Source organism: Calonectris borealis, chromosome 8, assembly GCF_964195595.1.
Source record: "Calonectris borealis chromosome 8, bCalBor7.hap1.2, whole genome shotgun sequence".
Taxonomy (NCBI): domain Eukaryota; kingdom Metazoa; phylum Chordata; class Aves; order Procellariiformes; family Procellariidae; genus Calonectris; species Calonectris borealis.
This window is the reverse complement of record NC_134319.1, coordinates 21,593,926-21,611,184: the sequence shown is the minus strand read 5'-3', so window position 1 is coordinate 21,611,184 and position 17,259 is coordinate 21,593,926. Positions and strand designations below refer to the sequence as shown.

At 37.1% G+C, this 17,259-nt stretch overlaps 2 protein-coding genes across 3 annotated transcripts in view; one reads left to right on the top strand and one right to left on the bottom strand.

The window, feature by feature from the left end:
- The window catches only part of PLPPR5 (phospholipid phosphatase related 5), a 206,582-nt gene that overhangs the window by 71,297 nt on the left and 118,026 nt on the right, over nt 1-17,259 (top strand). For both annotated transcript variants that reach the window (XM_075156378.1, XM_075156380.1), the window contains 2 exons: nt 558-736; nt 13,271-13,361. In XM_075156378.1, coding sequence (XP_075012479.1) covers nt 13,356-13,361 — 6 coding nt within the window. In that variant the 5' untranslated portion in view covers nt 558-736; nt 13,271-13,355. The remainder of the gene's footprint in view (nt 1-557; nt 737-13,270; nt 13,362-17,259) is intronic.
- PLPPR4 (phospholipid phosphatase related 4) overlaps nt 1-17,259 on the bottom strand; it is a 34,296-nt gene that overhangs the window by 7,316 nt on the left and 9,721 nt on the right. Inside the window, exons 2-5 of the mRNA XM_075156381.1 lie at nt 12,122-12,307; nt 7,860-7,989; nt 5,951-6,146; nt 1,055-1,112 (exon numbers count right to left, since the gene is read on the bottom strand). Coding sequence (XP_075012482.1) covers nt 1,055-1,112; nt 5,951-6,146; nt 7,860-7,989; nt 12,122-12,307 — 570 coding nt within the window. The remainder of the gene's footprint in view (nt 1-1,054; nt 1,113-5,950; nt 6,147-7,859; nt 7,990-12,121; nt 12,308-17,259) is intronic.

Genomic DNA, 17,259 nt, shown 5'->3' with positions numbered 1-17,259 from the left:
AGTGTTGCTTATTGACATCAATTAGGATAAGGATTTTATGCCTAAATACTGTTCACAGTCAGAGCCTAAATATTCTGTAAAATGTGACTAAGGAGACACCACTTCTGAAATACAGAAGCCAGATGTCATGCCAGATGAAAGCAATAACCTGTTCTAACAAAAGCTACCACCAGATGCTTTAGAGAGCCATTTCTCAACTGGGGACCATGATGTCAGGGAGGTCACAAAAATTAAGTGGAGGTGGTTCATCAGCATTATTCCAAATTTTGGCGTTTCCCTTGGCAGAATAAATACTGGCAAGCTCCGAGTACATGCACAATTCCATTATCTAATTTGATTAACTGGTTGTTACTGTTTTCCTCTGATTTTTACAGCATGAGTGATGGAATTACTTTTTTTTTTAAAAAAAACTTCAAGTAAGCAGTCACTCATACAAACATTGTAGCCCATACTGAAGAAATGTCGTTGGTCAGATGTGGAAAATCAGCTGTGATTGCTGCAGTATGTCCTACAATTCCCTACTAGTTACTGATGGTATTTATTCACTTGCTTTGCAGTAGCACCTTGGAAGCCTCTGGGAGTGACTGTGCCAGTTCATCCATGCTGCAATTCTATTGAGGTCAAATGCAACTACACCACATAATGTTTGTTCCTTAATGCCTCAAGTTTAAAAGCAGCGAGTCAAGTGAAGACAGCAATAAAGAGAAGGCAGAACACATAGAGGTTAATTTGAATGGTAAGTTAAAATATCACCTTGTAAGACAGATAAGCACTGCATTTTATATGTGAATAATATGAGGCATCAAATATACTTTAACATTACACTTTTTGTTGCTTCTTAACAAAGGATGGGAAGCAGCTGAATCTTTTCTGTATTCTTAATAGAGCTGGTTTTATTTTAGCTGTTAGTAGTTTTATTTTGCTTTCAAACTGGGAGGATAAAAACTTACATCCAGCCAGGATATCCAGGCAACACATCACTTCACAATATACAGCAACTGACTTTGTGACTTTTGTCTTGTATACATGAAAATGAACAGAGTTGGTTACTCACCGAAATGTACACTGCTGCAAAGGCTGCCAGGGTGGCATGTTGAGAAGGGAATGATTTTCTGCCAAGGAAGGACACTCAAATTACGCTTCTCAGTTCAAATACACTGTGCTAGTGTTCACTTGAAAAAAACACTGTGTGGTACAGTCATTTTCAGCTTACACTTCCTAAGCAATATATGATCAATCAGTAACATTTAATTTCTAAATTTCTTTTCTAATCTGAAGAAAGGACCAATGTTAATGAAATGCCTTTGTTTTGAAGTAAATATTTAGCATGAAATTCTTTTTGTGTACTAAGAAAAGTGTGTGTACAAAGAAAACAGTGGGAACGAGCTAAAGACTGAATGCTTGATTGAGAGAAATATGTATACATTTATTTCTATAAATAAATTTCTATAATAACTTTTCAGTAAGTACCTAATTATACAATTTATTTAATGCACGAACCTTGATCTTATGATTATTCTCACAGAATTCACTTGGACTCTTTTCAAAGTAAGGACTCATACACTGTGATAATCAGGCCCTAACTTCAGCAACTGAATTCATCATCTTCATGCCCGTGCTTTGTTGCTGTAATAATGGGGGGATGACAGGGTGACATTCTTCTTAGAGAGAGGCAAACTACATCTTTATTTGCTATGTCTTCAGAACTTTATAACGTGATAGGAGTGAATGGAGCACAAGAACATGGAGAGGGCATTTTAAGAGTTAGCAAGCCCCTTCCTGAAGCCCAGAACAAGAGGGTGAATGAAAATATGTCCAAACTGTGTGAGACAGTAGGCAATATCAGGTCTATTCTTGAAATTGCTGACGGCCTTCTGCTCCCATTGAAAACCTGGGCACTTGAATGATGTGGACTGGGTCTTGAGTCAGAAACTACAGATATGACAATTAAAAGTGACAGCTTAGCTTCTACTTCTCTGACCAAGAAAAGGAGGTTTTGTGTAAGTAGCAGCTACACAGAACCATTACGAGGCTCTCCAATATTTTAACATCATTATTCGTATAGACCCATTCCATCCTCTAAAAACAACAAAAGAAAAGTGATGGGAACATGAAGGAGAGATTTTTACACAGTAGAGGGAAAAACTTAGCTGGGGGTGGATTCAGTAACACCTGTTCTATGGCAGACATCTAGTTCATAGCTTGTAGAGGCCCTAAAAAACTTTTATGACCTCCGAGCTCTAGAAGTGAGTAAGATGCAGTGAATATGTATAGCAGTTTATATCTGTACATTTCTCTCCTTAAAATGGCATGGACATGTAATGTATTGTGCTGGCTGTCTTGGTGAAGAAGGGCATGTCTATCTTGCAGCCACAGCAGCCGCTTTCACCTGAGAAAGCTCAGCTTGGGATAAATACTTGAACAATCATTCAGCTTCGCAGATGGGTCTTGGGCTCCATGTATAGCCATTTTCCTAGCAGCACCTGAGTTCGCTAGTTTAAAATAGTAAAGACTGAAACATAGTCCTTTACCTTTAGACAAAGACATTTTTCCGCAAAGCAGCAGAGTGTACTTTCTAAATTTTTTTCCTACGCATTTTGCTTTGTCTGTTCTAAATATTTCATTGGCAATTAAATGTGTGCGTGTAGTTCAGCATGAATGCCACACTGCTGACCTGAATTTGAGCCCATGGCTCCAGCAGGTTCATGACTCTGGCCAAGATGAAATCAGCATGATTCCTTTTTCATTTCTAAAGACAGGCCTAAATTATTATTATTCTTTTTTTTTTTTTACTTTCCCCCTCCACACCCCCCAAACAAACGTTTCACAAATAGTTTCCCGGGGGAATAAGTTCAGGGTTGAGGACAGGAGGATAAAGACATGAAAAAATGTAAATGTTTATAATGGCTAATCACCTCCTTTACTCTGTGCAGGTTTTAGTGGAAACATAAATCTACTTACAGTCTCTGTGGAGCTAATGTGTAGATTTGATTCTATGAACTTTAGTACCACTCAGAACTTAACCTTAATTTGATGGCATTTTTACAGTATATAAGGTGTGTCACTAGTTACAGTCAATTTTCTCTTTATTCTATTTTCTATTCATATGCTTTCAGGGCAAGCGCAGCATGTTACAGTCTAAATGCACTCTGTGTACTCTCTAATGGTGACACTGCTTTTGTTCCTCTATTTGTTATCTTTTAATCTAAAATGAAGATAATTCGAGCTAAAAATATGTAGCCTTTTTGTATGGCTCTGTACTGAAAAGGTGAACAAAGGTCTCAAAGAAAACATGTCCTGAACTTGGATGACAGTGTATCACTCTAAATGCTCATGCATGAGGATATGTAGAGGGGGAACAATGACAAGAAGGAGTCATACTGAGAGAGAGAGTCATACTGAGTCAGAACATCAGAAATTACCGATAGAGGATAGAGAACTCACTGGAGATCTGAATAGAAATGACTGAAAAGGCTCTTTGAAGATAAATGGAGGAAAAGATGGACAAAGGAAACCACTGTATATTTGGTGGAAAATGATTTCATGTAATCAGCTGGATAATTATGTGTTCTTCCCTATACTTTTCGTAGGGGAGTCTAGAGGCAAGTTTCTGGAGCCAAAGTTTCTGGGAAGTACAAATAAAAAATGAAGGCCATTAGCAATCTCAGAAGAACAAGTCCCTTACAAGCTGAAATTATTGAAGTCAAATTAACCTCCTGGGCTGGAGAAGTTATACCATAACTCCTATAGTAGATGACTGAAGGAAGTATTGAACCAGCAACAAGTGCTGATTGCTTTGGTAAGATTGAGACAGGCATAAGGAAGCAACAATTTAATAAAGGAAAAATACAATAAAATTGAATTAAGGAGAAACTGAGGGTAGTGCCAGAATATTATAGATCACCAAATGTATCCTCTATCATGGGAATCAATTTGAGATATCAATATATGGTCATCTTCCTAAAGAAACAGAAACACACAAAACCTGATTGCTTAGTCTTAATATGTTACAACTAATTTCGCTATTTTTTGGAAGTGATGATATTTAAACTTAGGAGTGATCAGCATTTTTGGAATGGTTACAGGCAGTCAATTCAGAGCAGCAGGCACTGTATTTGAGATGATAATGAAATGAATGACATGTAATCATGAAAATTTTTCTGCCTGCTCACGTGTAAAGCTACACTGATTTCCCTGGGACACCATGTAGGTGCAAGACACTGCTTGCAAGTATCAGGCTTCAATGGCCATATCACAGTAACAGCAAATGGTTATGGGAAAAGACACAGTGAGGTGAAGGCTAATACAGTAATTCTGGTTACACCTTTCACCAAAATTATTGTCACCAAATTATTTGGCCCAAATAGAGCTACAATCCTTCATTCCAGCTCCAGATCATGCCCACATATATAAACTGAAAAGATATGGCAAATTGATCAATGCTAATTATGAGTCTTAGCCCACGAGACATATTTAAGATCAAATAATTGAGGGTCTTTAAACATCAGTGACATTGGTTTATCCCAGTGAAAGGAGACAGATTATAAGATTTGCTGGAAGATATTTACAAAGTGAATGATTTCATGATTCCCAAGTGTGTCAACCACTGAAATAAATGGAAAAGCAAACAAACCAGGAGAGAGGTGCCTTAATATAGAGACAGAACATTTTAATAATATCCATATGACAAAAATATAATGCCATGAGGCATAAAGTTAGAAGAGAAGCTAGCATCTGGGGATGCATACAGAACAAGAAAGGAGTGTAAAGCTTTAGTGAAGTTGTGACAGAAGTAACACAGCTTCATGTCTACTAATCAGGTACACAGAGAAATTACGCAGCTGAGTCAGAGACAGAAACTGTAGTCATTTCAAACATTCTATAATTTTGCTGTAACTTTTTTGGAGAGCAGGAGATTTAAAAAAATTTTGAAGGACTGCAAAACATTCAAACATTCAATGACTAACAGGCAATAAAGGTTAACCTGGTGTGGAAAAGATACGGAAGACTATTGTATTCAGTGAAGAGCTTCATGATTTCTCAGTAGTGTAGTGCGTATATTTAGGACATGTGACATAATAAAGTCCTCGAACTAACAAGTAGCAGATGTATTGGAACAGTACAACTTGCTGACTTATACCTTCAGATTCCTTGTTTAAATCTATGACCTGTCATCAGTAATTGAATTATCACTATTTTATCACATAGAACTTGTTTAAAATAAGATATATAGTCTGGTTTATATCTCAACTTGACTGATATGCATGTCCAAAACCTGCTATTATAAACAATATTAATTTCCTTCCTGGCTATCTAAGTAGGGAGGCTAAAGACTAAATGATCAAGGAGGATAAACCACCAGTTAGAAATACCATGAAAGAAAAGGCATGTGTTTGGGAACACACAGATTTGCCCTGTTGTGGTCCTTCCTCTAACAAAGGGATTTTTTCAGTGCTGTCAATATAAAAAACTTAATCAACTAGAGAAAGAGAAAACAAATAAACTCCTCCAACAAATCCCAAAACCAAGCCTCACAAACTATGACCAAAATGCCAGAACAATAATGTATGTTATACGGAGGTCTCAGATAAAGTACTTGAGTGACTTCTTTCCCTGCCTGTTACGGGGAACTTACCCAAATCCCACTAGGAAAAGCAGTAGAAGCTATACATATTAACAATTGTATAGGAAATTGTCTCCCTTGAAAATAACTAGCTACTAACAATGGTGCTTCGGAATCTGACAAAGTCTTCCAAAGCCCAATGTTGGCGTAATATCTTTATATAGAAAACTGAACATCTCTAAAAACACACTTATGCTCTCACCTTTGTTATAAAAAACTGACAAAACTATTCAGACTTTAACTAGAAAAAAAAATCTTGAAACTGGGACAGAAAATAAAAAATAGAATGAATACTTAAAAATGTACACAATGAAGGATAGAACCAACCTTCCAGCATTGATAATATTGAGATCAGCTCCTGAGCAAATATCTTCCACAACATATGAATTCTCTGAGCAGGATACATTTAAGGATGTATAGTTAGGCTTGCAAACAGTCAGGAAATATGGTGCCTGATATCCTGTTGATAGCTGTATAATATCAGTAACAAGAGCAGTAGAACAAAGACCAAACACATGAACACCTAGGAAAGAAATCAATAGAGCTTGTTAACTTTATTATATGCATAAATTAGATTAATTCATTGTGACAAAATACATTCAATGGAATTCTGATGGCTTGTGTCATTGGACTTGAGAGAATTTAACTGAAGATGTATTTTTTTTATGAAAGCTTATTGCAAAGTTGAATTCTTTAATATAAAAAATTAAGATTATTTATGTTTGTTTTCTTCCTGTTGATACTTAATATTTCATTTCGATGGCTTGATGTCCTCCAACATCTTTTCATAAAAGTGAACTACAGTGGAGCTGCTTCAATTTGGAAAGCAGTTTTCTGAACTGACAAAAGGACAAACAATTATTTAAGGAGAGCATACGTGCTTGGACTTGCCCACTGAGATACAGGCTTTTAATAACATGGACACCTGCCCATTAGATCACTCTGAGGACCTGTTCTCTTTTTACCACCAGGGACTCATCAGCTGGCAATAACTTCGGCTACCTTCATACCTCTGATATTTCTTAAGTACCAAGTCCTTGCCACAAGTCCAAATATTTAAGCCTTTTTGGTAATTGATCAATTCTGGTCTGGTTAATAATGTCAAATTCACAAGGCAGTTGAAGTAAATGCAATTTTTTAACTGAGCATTTTCAACTGCTTTTCCCCTAAAGATTTACCTCTAATTCCCTACTTGTATTCGTATAAATAAATTTATTTTTCATCCCAAAATTGAAAGAATGCTAAAGTCATTAAAATATGAAAGAAACTGCAAATTCAGAGTATGAATCAAGAATGAAATTCATGCATCTTTGAGCTTGTCTTTTTTGGTGATGGAATGGGATGCCATACAGGACGAGAAGTGGAGAGCGTGGGGTATCTTTACAGTCCTTCCTGCTGATGTTCTAATCTACCATCCCCTCTGCTCACTTCCTCACTGCTGCTCTTAAGAGGATGCTTTACTGGTCACAGACTGTCTAACCTGTCCTGTCATTACCTCCCTGCTTGCCAGACTACAGAAACCTAGTGTATAGTCCTCCTACCAGGTTTTCAGTCTGCTGTCCTGCAGGTTGTCTTTGCCTAGGCTGCCCTCTCTAATGAAAGATTTCTGGAACAGAGAAAACCTTTCCTTTAGCCACTCATTGGGAAAGGATATTAACTGTAAGAAAGGGAACAAAGTCCAGTTGCCTTTTCAAGTTCAGTTTTCATAAATGACAATTAAAACAAAGTAAAATAAAACAATTCAACATGTTCCTCTCTATCATTAGGTTGCCAGATTCTAGCCCTTTTTCAAGAGGTAGATAAAGACATCCCAGAAAAAGAATGTCAAATCTACTGACAGTTTCTGACAAGTTTTTACTGTCTTCCTGAATACTGTGTCAGGTGGGTTGAATCCTTATGATGCACTGAAGACAGCCAGGGGAAACTATACACTGAAACAATTACAAGGAAGCCAGCTCAAGGTGGGCAGAGAAGGAAAACCAAATTATTCTTTTAGAAACACTGACAATAGTACAGGAGAGGAAAGGGAAAACGGAGAGTGTGGATGCTGCATTACTGAGTATGGGGCTGCTTTGACAGTTTCTTCTCGCATTTTCTAGCAGAAGATGATCATTGCCAGTGAGAGCCCTGCACTGTTCTGAAAGGCTGAAAGTTCTCTGAAAGAGAAGGAAACCTGCATGGTGAAAATTGAATGTATGTGGAAAGCTCTTCTTTGTGACTAACATTTAAAACCCACCAACAAATCTGACAGCTCTTCTAAGAAAAGAATTGAAGTTGCATCCTCCTGCATTAATATTGGCCTCTGTTCCAATCCCATTTCTTCTTTTGGACAGGCAACAGTAGAGAATTCCTTCTCCTATCATTATCTGCAAAGACAAAGGAGCCGTTAAATTAAATGTAGCAGTTACTTAGAAGACACTGATTGAATTTAAAGGGCTGAAATATAACTATACCACAACCAATGTCATCCACTGACATGTACTGGCCTTTAAAAGATTTGTATCAATATGTAAACATTCAGTAATGCAACTTAGCCTGAGTGAGGGCAGGCAAGAAGGTGGCGCTGAAATTAAATGCAAGTGTCATACAGTATACAGTGCTGGTGGAATCGGGGTCTTGATCCACAGCTGAAATTTGATGCTTCTACAATAAAAAAGTAGTAATTAGAAAATCTTGCCTCTAAAATAACCCAGAGCCACTGCAATATCTTAGTGCTCCTGAGGTGGTTTTAGCACTCAGTCTTGGCCTCAAGCCTAGCAATCCCTAGCAGCTTCTAATTACGTGGCATCCTGCTCTTCTGTATTGGTTTAATTTGGCTTGGGTTTTAACCAGATCCACAGTAGTAGAAAAAGTTCTGTCCTTATGGTCCCTCTGAACACACCAAGCCAAACAGATTATGACTGAAGCCCTAGATAAGAGTTTATAATAAAGAGAAGACTATAAATGAAAAATGGTGTTACTTGCTGGAAAATCCAGATCCATTAATACGTTTGATTGTTTTCCTTGTTAAATAGGGCAACAACTTGGAAATCTGTACAGGGCTTGTACAGAGTTCAGAATAAGGGCTAGGTTGAAATATTGAAATTAATGAGGCAGTTCTCACCACTAAGAGGAGATTCACCTTGTCCATCCACAGATGCATTGAAAACTAATGCATGCAATGCATAAAGCTTACAATGCAATGAGATGCTAAAGCATCTGAATTATGCTGAATCTGTTGTAATTACCAGTGAAGTTTGTGCATGCTAAGACCCCTCACCATAAGAGAAAGGAGATACAATGGACAAGCTTAGTCTAACTCTTTTTTAGCTAAAGGTTTAATAAATTGAAATTTCCTTTCTTTGCCAGAAAAATTGAAGTAGTGAAGGTTGTCTCATTACATGGAAAAGTCAGTGGTAAGGATTATTTAAGGAATTTTAATTAGATGAGATCAATTTACAGCTGAAACTTCCTGGAGAAATCAGTAGTATTTCAAACTTAAAAACCAGAGAAACTCTAATAGTTTTTAGCCAGGCCCTAGGGAATGTCTGGCACAGGGAAAAACGCCAGAGAGATGGATTAGCTTGTGTGATAGAGGAGAAAATCAGGAAACAGCAAGGGCTGTGTCAAGGAAAATTCAGAGGCTGGTATTTCCAAGGAAACAAACTCCCACAGTAGAGGAGGTGGTAGGACTGAAACTGCCAGCAGTGAATTTCTCTCCTTGCCAATTGATTTCCCAAATCAATGTTATCTAATTTCCTGGTGATCTCTGTTAGAAAGCACATTGTTACCTTTAAGCAGGATTTATTCAGTGGCTGGTAAGGGTTTGAACCTACACGGATATGATTCAATAACTGGTCCTAACATTTTTGAATGAAAAACTAGAGAGAAAATATGTCAGACGATCAGATTCAGAGTTCTTTGAAGCAAATGAAAGTCATGTTGCACTTCAGGTATATCTATATTCCAGACATAAAATATCCATCTTGGTAATTTTATACAAGTCCAGTTGTTCCACACTGAAGTCTCCTGTGGTTTATGAATACATACAGAAAATTTCATATATGCCACAAGCTATAAGACATATGTCAATAATACAGGTAGTAATTTTCTGCAGCACTTCAGGGCTACAAAACAGACCTGGTTAAAAGCACTTGCTCTCACTAATAATGAGCAAAGAAACCCAACGGAAAAAAAACCCAAAACATAAAGCCCCAAATCCACACAGATCCTTCTGTAATAAAGGCTTGGAAAATAAATTACAAAATGCTTTTTTTTTAAAATTTCTTCTTATTTACACTCTGATAATATTTAAAATGTGGCTTAATCACACTTGTATTTTATTGAGTCTTGATGACCTTCTGCCTCATAGTGCAGTATGTACCTGAACTGCAGACAGAGGCTAGCATATGCTATGTTACTGGAGATCCTCAATTCCTCACATAGCTCATGCTTTCTTTTCTATATTTTACAGGTTTTATAAAGTGTGTAATTCATTGAAATGTTAATGAAAATTAAATTATAAAATGCTAAACTCTACAAGATGACAATGACACAATTGTAATCTTTTTGCATTGAGCTTCATTGGCCTATTTTTCCAAAGACAAAGGGAAGAATTGGGCAAAAAAAAACCTAGTTTTTTTACTTCAGAAGTGGTATTGAATAATAAAGAGCTGATGCTCTACACCATCTTCAGTGGCTTTTATTAAAGGAGGTTGTGTATTTCACATTATCAGAGCCCATTCTCCAACTAGTACACGCATCACATTCATGCTCACACTAATACAAATGAACTACACCTTCCTAAGGCTTGTAGCTTTTAAGCAGTTGTACTTTGAAGCTTCAGGATTTACTTTCTTTACTGATCTTATGTTTGATAGGCATGCTCAAGCGGGTGTTTGAGTTCCTCACATGGCATGGTTTTGGTTAGTTGTCTGTACTGCTGGTGGAATGATTCAAGGAAGAATAACATTTTCTATTGCAAAATTTCATGCAATGCTGAAATAATTTAGCTGTAATCAAAGCCCTCAATAAATACTCCGTAATGAAATGGGCATTTTTCATCTCAGCTGAAGGTGTTTGATATTACCTAGGCTTGACATAAACTCTCTGAAGTAAAAAATCAGCTTTTACCCCTCTACTGTGACCCAAGTGAGCCTATATAGATTTCTTTTATGGTTGTTTCAGGAAAGTCCACTTTGTTGTTATCAGAAACACTGTCTAAACTTAAGAAACCCAGCCAAACTGCAATACCAACAAGTTTTGTTTTTATCACAGCATTTGGTGTTTGCTGCAAGCGTCTGCACCAGGAACACTGAGAGTCTTAGCTCTCAGTTCCTAAATGAGTACAATTTTTAGCCTGGTTATGCAAAATCCTTCAAAAATGGTTTCTAAAGCAACCAAAATCAAACACAGTAAGAAAAGTTCAGTTTAAAAAAAGACAAACAAAAAACATCCTGGAAAGCAAAGAGGGAACAGCACTTGATGATTTTTGTATGGGCATCACATTTTATAGATTTTGTAACTGCAAATTGGCTAGTATTATAAAAGGAATGAACTGGTTGAATTTAAGAGAATTCAGAGGAGCTGGCAGCAGAGAAGGCAGCTGGCCTTAGAGAAGTGCTTAACTGAGATGTGCAGTAATTGCTGTCAGGGGAGAGAAGAGACCCTTCCAGAAGGTTGATTCAGCTTTTCAGGTGCATGGAATCACCCACTCAAAGTTAATTTACCTCTCCATTTGCCACAGGAGTGGTGTGAGAAAAAGGCTCCTATCTGAGCTGCCTAAAATCAGACACAATGAATTCCTTCTAGTGTATATGTAAAGGTAAAGTCTTTAGATTTCATTTTAATTTGACACAGCAATTCCAGCAGGGACAATACTCACCTGTATCAGACAACTTATATTTTTTTCTGTAAAATAGTGACGAAACTGCTCATATTCTGACAGGACATTTCTGTTCTGCTGAAATCATCTCCTCCCTTTGGGCGAATGATTAAACCAGCCTCCTTTTGCCTGCTCTTAATGACTAACTCGCAATTTAGAGGAGTCCCAGTGCTATTTTGGGAAAGATTTCACTGACATGGTTGATATACCTTCTCACTGAAAAAAGCTAGTTTTAACAAAAGTGGCATGTTCAGGGCTGTAAATGAAAGGCTTCAATTTCCAACAAAATCTTGAATTTTTTTGGTATCTCAGAGTATGGAGATGTCCTGTGTGTAAAAGTTCAAATATTTGTACAGCATAACAGAATGATTCAAGCTATTCTCACCCATCTGTAGATGCTGTATTAACATTAATGCCCACAATCAGGATAGTGCAAGTAGATGAAGTGCTACAGGCAATGTTTTAAGGAGTGTATCTCCTTCTGTTACAGAAGAATAAAAGATGAATTTAAAATCCTAAGGTAATTAGTCTGGATGACACTCTGCAGCCCAATTGAAACCAAAGGAGCTATTTTCTTTATGCCAACTGAAACTGTTCAAAATCTTTAATAAGTGACAGTGGCACCTCAAACTTACCGTAATTGATGGCCCAGCAAAAACCAGACTAAGCAACATCAAGAAGGGAACAGACTCTTGTGTAGGTTCAATGTATGGCATACTCAGACTCTTGTCATAGCAATTAAATCCAGAGTGAACTGGCTTGAAGACATCAGTAAGTTCAAGAAAATAGAGGCTAACAACAGAAGATGCCAATATGGGCAACTAGAAGAGAAGAAAGCAGCAAATTACTGTTTGGAAATGGAATAGCAATGCTTTTGCAAAGACAACATAGTCTGTTAATAAATCTCTGTGATGTTTGCTGTTTAAATCTTACTGCTCCTTGTCATATCCATTTTAACATCTTTAAATAATTAATTCTCTAGAGATACGATACTATTAAGTTGATATCTAATAACCCGGTTGTATACCAAGGTATTCAAAACACCCAGTCCAATCTTCAGCCCACATAATTTAGCCCTTTCATCTATGAATCATTCATAAACAAACTTTGATTTTTGTTTTTGAAAAGGAAGTAGCAGGACTGCAGTCTCCTATGTGGGGCCTCAGCGTTCTGCTGTTCATCATCACCCTTTTTGGTCCTTTAGCAACTCTCTGTCATGTATATATGGCATGTATACATGTATATATGTATATAAACTCTCTGACAGTGTTTATATCATGCCAGTTTGCATTAAGTAACAGTTAATGAAAAACAGTATCCAGTGCTTCCCTAGAATCTAAATACGTGATAATATAGTGTTCTGCCTTCGCACATTCATTTTGTAATTCTATCAAAAAAGCAATTAACTTTAGCAAGGCTCAGTCTGTTTAGAACCATGGTGACTATGGTTCACAATTCTTTTATCCTCTAGCTGTTTAGTAATTTTACCCTTCGCAATTATTTCCAGTAATTTATTAAGAGCGAAGTTGGCCCCTCTGGGGATAAATTCACCCCAGCTTGCCACCAGCTCCCGAAAGCACAGATTCAACCAGTAAGCCTCTGTGGAAGGAAGTTATTCAAGAGAAGAAATAGCAAAAGGCATTTTGAAGCCATTGGTTTATAAGTGAACAGAGAGGGCAGCCCTACCCCTGTGGGCATTGGGGCATTCAGAGGTGACCAGCAGCATGCGATTATTCTCTGTATCCTCTTAGTAAATGCTCAGAACCATTTTTTGTTTTTCCCAGAGTCCTCACTGAACAAGGCAACATTAGAACAACTGCCTGCTCCTCCACTGAGATGCAATGACTCCTTCCCCGTGTCTCTACTGCAATGAAGGTACCTATGGATAATGCGATGTGAACTGCCTATCTGCTTCCTTTTCTTTTTTTCTTTTTAAGATGGTTATCACATTAATTTTTCTGCAGCTGTTAGCTGCAGCTGAAAAGTAAAAGCTTGCAACTACCAAATAGATTCATTTAAGACAGATAAAGTCATAAAAATCTGATAAGGCTGTATCAGATCTCTTGAGAAAAAACCCTCTTCTTTTACATCAAGCACTTCACATTATAAGAAATAGGGATTGTCCTAAGATCATTTCAGGCATACTTAGATTATATTATTCTTGCCATGTTCAGTACACATTTACAAAAATGATTGTCATCCATCCCACTCCACAATGGAATCAAAAAGCAGAGGTAAAACTGGATAAATATGAATATTGGAAAAATGATTAATAAAACCTGCTATATATGGCAGAGGCACAATGGTTTCTTGCATTAACTGGCCATTTTCAGACTTTTAAACATGGGGCTTTTAAAATGCAGATTTTTTGTGCATAAAATGTAATTCTGGGTGGTTAAAGAAGGAGGGTTCTAGCTAAATTTCACTGAAACATTTTTTAATATGACTTAGTTTTTGTTTGAAAAGAACAGCTTATCTTTGATGTGCTGAAGGGCAGATTTGAAGAGGGTTGTATCTTCAAAGTGTTCTAAGCAAAATCTGCAGAAGGTGGAAAATGGAAGAACTTTGCCTGTCTGGTTATCTGCGTTCAAGTTGATTGCATTGTAATGTCGCATAGTATAGAGGCTGTGATTGCATAGAAAAGGAGGGAATGTGTATTGGCATCCCTAAATGCTATGAGCATTACAAAAATAACACCAGGCATCTACTAAGTTTGCTTCAGTAAGTTGTGTGTGTGTGTATATATATATAAAACCCAAGCATATATGTATATTTGCACTCACATACTATATTACACATACCTATTATATAGCATGTAACATACACAATATGTAATAGATATTATGTGAATACATAATATATAATCTAACTATTATATAATCTTACATATAATATGTATGGAATAATTATATACAATGTCACTAAATTGAGTCCTGCTTCCTGCCCATCACAGGAGGAAGTCCAATTCTTTAGCTGGATGCATCATGTAATACTACTTCTCACTTCCTGCTGGATGCAGTCCCTCATTGACTATAATGCAAGCATGCATGATTAGTTGACATGGGCTAGACTGTTTCTAGTCATTGTACGGATGTGCAGGGATGAAAGAGGACTTCCCTAAACTCTTGATACTCGGGGAATAATTAAGATTGTTGTGGAATTGGGTGCTCTTCTCTCCACACCTGCCTGCACAGAGACTGTGGAGCTGTTTGGGGTAAGAGGCCTCCTGACCAGAAGGCTGGTGCAGTGCATGCTGTCCTGTTGTGTGGGGAGCTTGCTCCAAGCCTCTGCTGCTCTTGCTGGGACACTGAAATTCTGCATAGCATTTGAACTCACACGTGTTGCAACTTCACTTCTGCACAGCATTTAATTCTTGAAACATTTGCAATGTCTTTTATTATTAACTATTTGAAAGTCATACCTAATGACTTAGCCTGGGTCCAGGTCCCATGGGGCAAAGCGTCTTATAACAGGACACAAAACTATTCCAACGAGCTAAATGGACAAAATAGGCAAAGTGCCTATTGCTGTTCTTTTCAGAAATTATGCCCTTTTATCTAGATATCCCCAAAGGTTCATTTCCTATAATGGAAACACAGAGCAGGCAGACTCATGGAACACCTTGCACTCAGAGTTTCATCTCCATTGTGTATTTTTTCCATTTCTCTGATGTCAAGAGAAGGAAAGCCTCTCCTTAAACAACAGGCTCTGCATTACCCACAAGTCCACCTCTACTTTGATTACGGTATTCTTAGGCAGGCAACTGTTTTAAATGGCAATATTGAACTATCAAAAATAGGTGATATATGAAGTGATATTTTATTGCAAGACACTAAAATAAAAGATGTGGATAACTTATTTTAAACTACTGTACGTAAGCTATAATTTTATTGTTAATTACAAAATCAAGGAATCGTAAGAATTGCATTTTACTGTCTTATGACTTCACTACAGGACTCCCATATTATTTCTGACTGTAATTACCCATTCTGCTAAAAGAAAAGAAATAATTCTAAAGGACTATGAATCCCAATGTAACTGCTTACAATACTAATGAATAGGTTTATAGTCAATTTGCTATATACAGTATGTCAGATCCCCCAGGACATTTTTCTTCTCATCTTTTTTAAAACACAAATATAAAATGTGTCTTCAAAAAGTCTAACGTTTCTAAAAAAAAAGCAAATGTTTCTAAAATCTTCTGAACTGCATAACTGGCTATTTAATATATGAATATTTATGGAGTGTTCTGCTTAAGGCAGCAGTAGTTCTGTAATTATAGACTTCAGCTCCCAACACCTTGAAAATGTCAAATATAATTAGATGGTAGAATGTGTATTGTTTTAATTACAAAATGGAATAGGAATTTTCCTGTTCCTAATTAGAATAATAAAACCCTGAGCCTCAGTTCACGTATCTTGACTAGTAAGTCTTTATACTTTTACTTCCTTGGTTGCCTAATGGAGAAAGATCCCTGTTTAGCTTGTAATTTAGACCTGTAAATGTAGAGTTTGACCCAAGTGGTCAAACTCTGTTTGCCTTAGAATCTTAAAGTCAGGACCATAATCAGCATAGCTACTGAAAAGGTTTGATTTGGGGTTTATTTCTTTTTTTAAAAAAAGATTTTTTTCTTTTTCTGCCTGTTATTTTCTTAAACTGTAAGTTAAGAGTCTTTATTAAGGCATAGGACTTTGCTATTAATAATAATTAATGTTATTAATATTCTAAAAGATCTTGCTGTATTGAGCTAGGAATTGTCCAAGCATGAGAAAAGATGATCTCTATTCCCAAGAGCTCAACAAGGATGTAAATACCCAGAGATCTTGTAAGGAGAAAAATAAAAGGTGAAAACCTCCTGTATGTTACATAGTGCAGGACAAACCAAAAGAGCATTTGGTAGCGCAGTAACTTCTCTGAACTGATGGGATATGTAACAAATCTTCCTTCTGGCCAAGAGCCACAAGACATATATCACATATTGCAGAGAATTAAAAGAAGAGATGGCTGTGAGAGGAGTTCAGAGGTGGGAGGTAACAGTTCTTCAGGTTGCCCATCCCTCTTCTGTGGGACATGCTGTGATTGCTCCTGGGGCTGTTTCAGGGCGCTCCTGGTTTACTTGTGAGGATTAAGATTATCCAGGACCCACAGTGCCAGCACAATTTGTTATTGGTCATTGGTCATATAGCCTACACAGGGAAGCCACGCTGGTCCTGCCCAAAACCCACAAGTTGGCTACCCCTTAACCACCAGGTCCAAACTTTCTGGGGAACCCCCAGGTAGATGGAAACGCTTCTGTTAAACTTCCCTAGGATTAGTTTTCCATGGCTTTGAATGAAAAGAGGAACGTGTAGAGCTGTAGCCCAAGAAATACAGTATTGTCATTGCTACTAACAGGCCACAGATTTTGTATGGAGGTTGCAAGGACTCAGGACTGGGTCTTGTCAAACATGCTTTGTCTGTTCTTGTCTTGACCTGCCTGGAGCTTTGTTTTTATTCGGTTTAATTGTAACAGCAAGTTTTCTAAAGACCTTAGAAATTAGGCTGTGCCTAATTTGTTTTACTTTCACATATCTTTGTATGGTATAACTCAGCATGATTTTTGTATCTATATCTAGTAGTAACAAGTAGTTATTCTGTACCAAATGAGCTATTTATGACTGTAGTGTAAGCGCATCCCAAATCCTTTGTCAGGAGCAGTATGATGTGGATAATGATTCTTCCTCTTCCTTCATTTTTATATTTGCTAATGCACCTTGCTCTTTCTCTTTTGGTC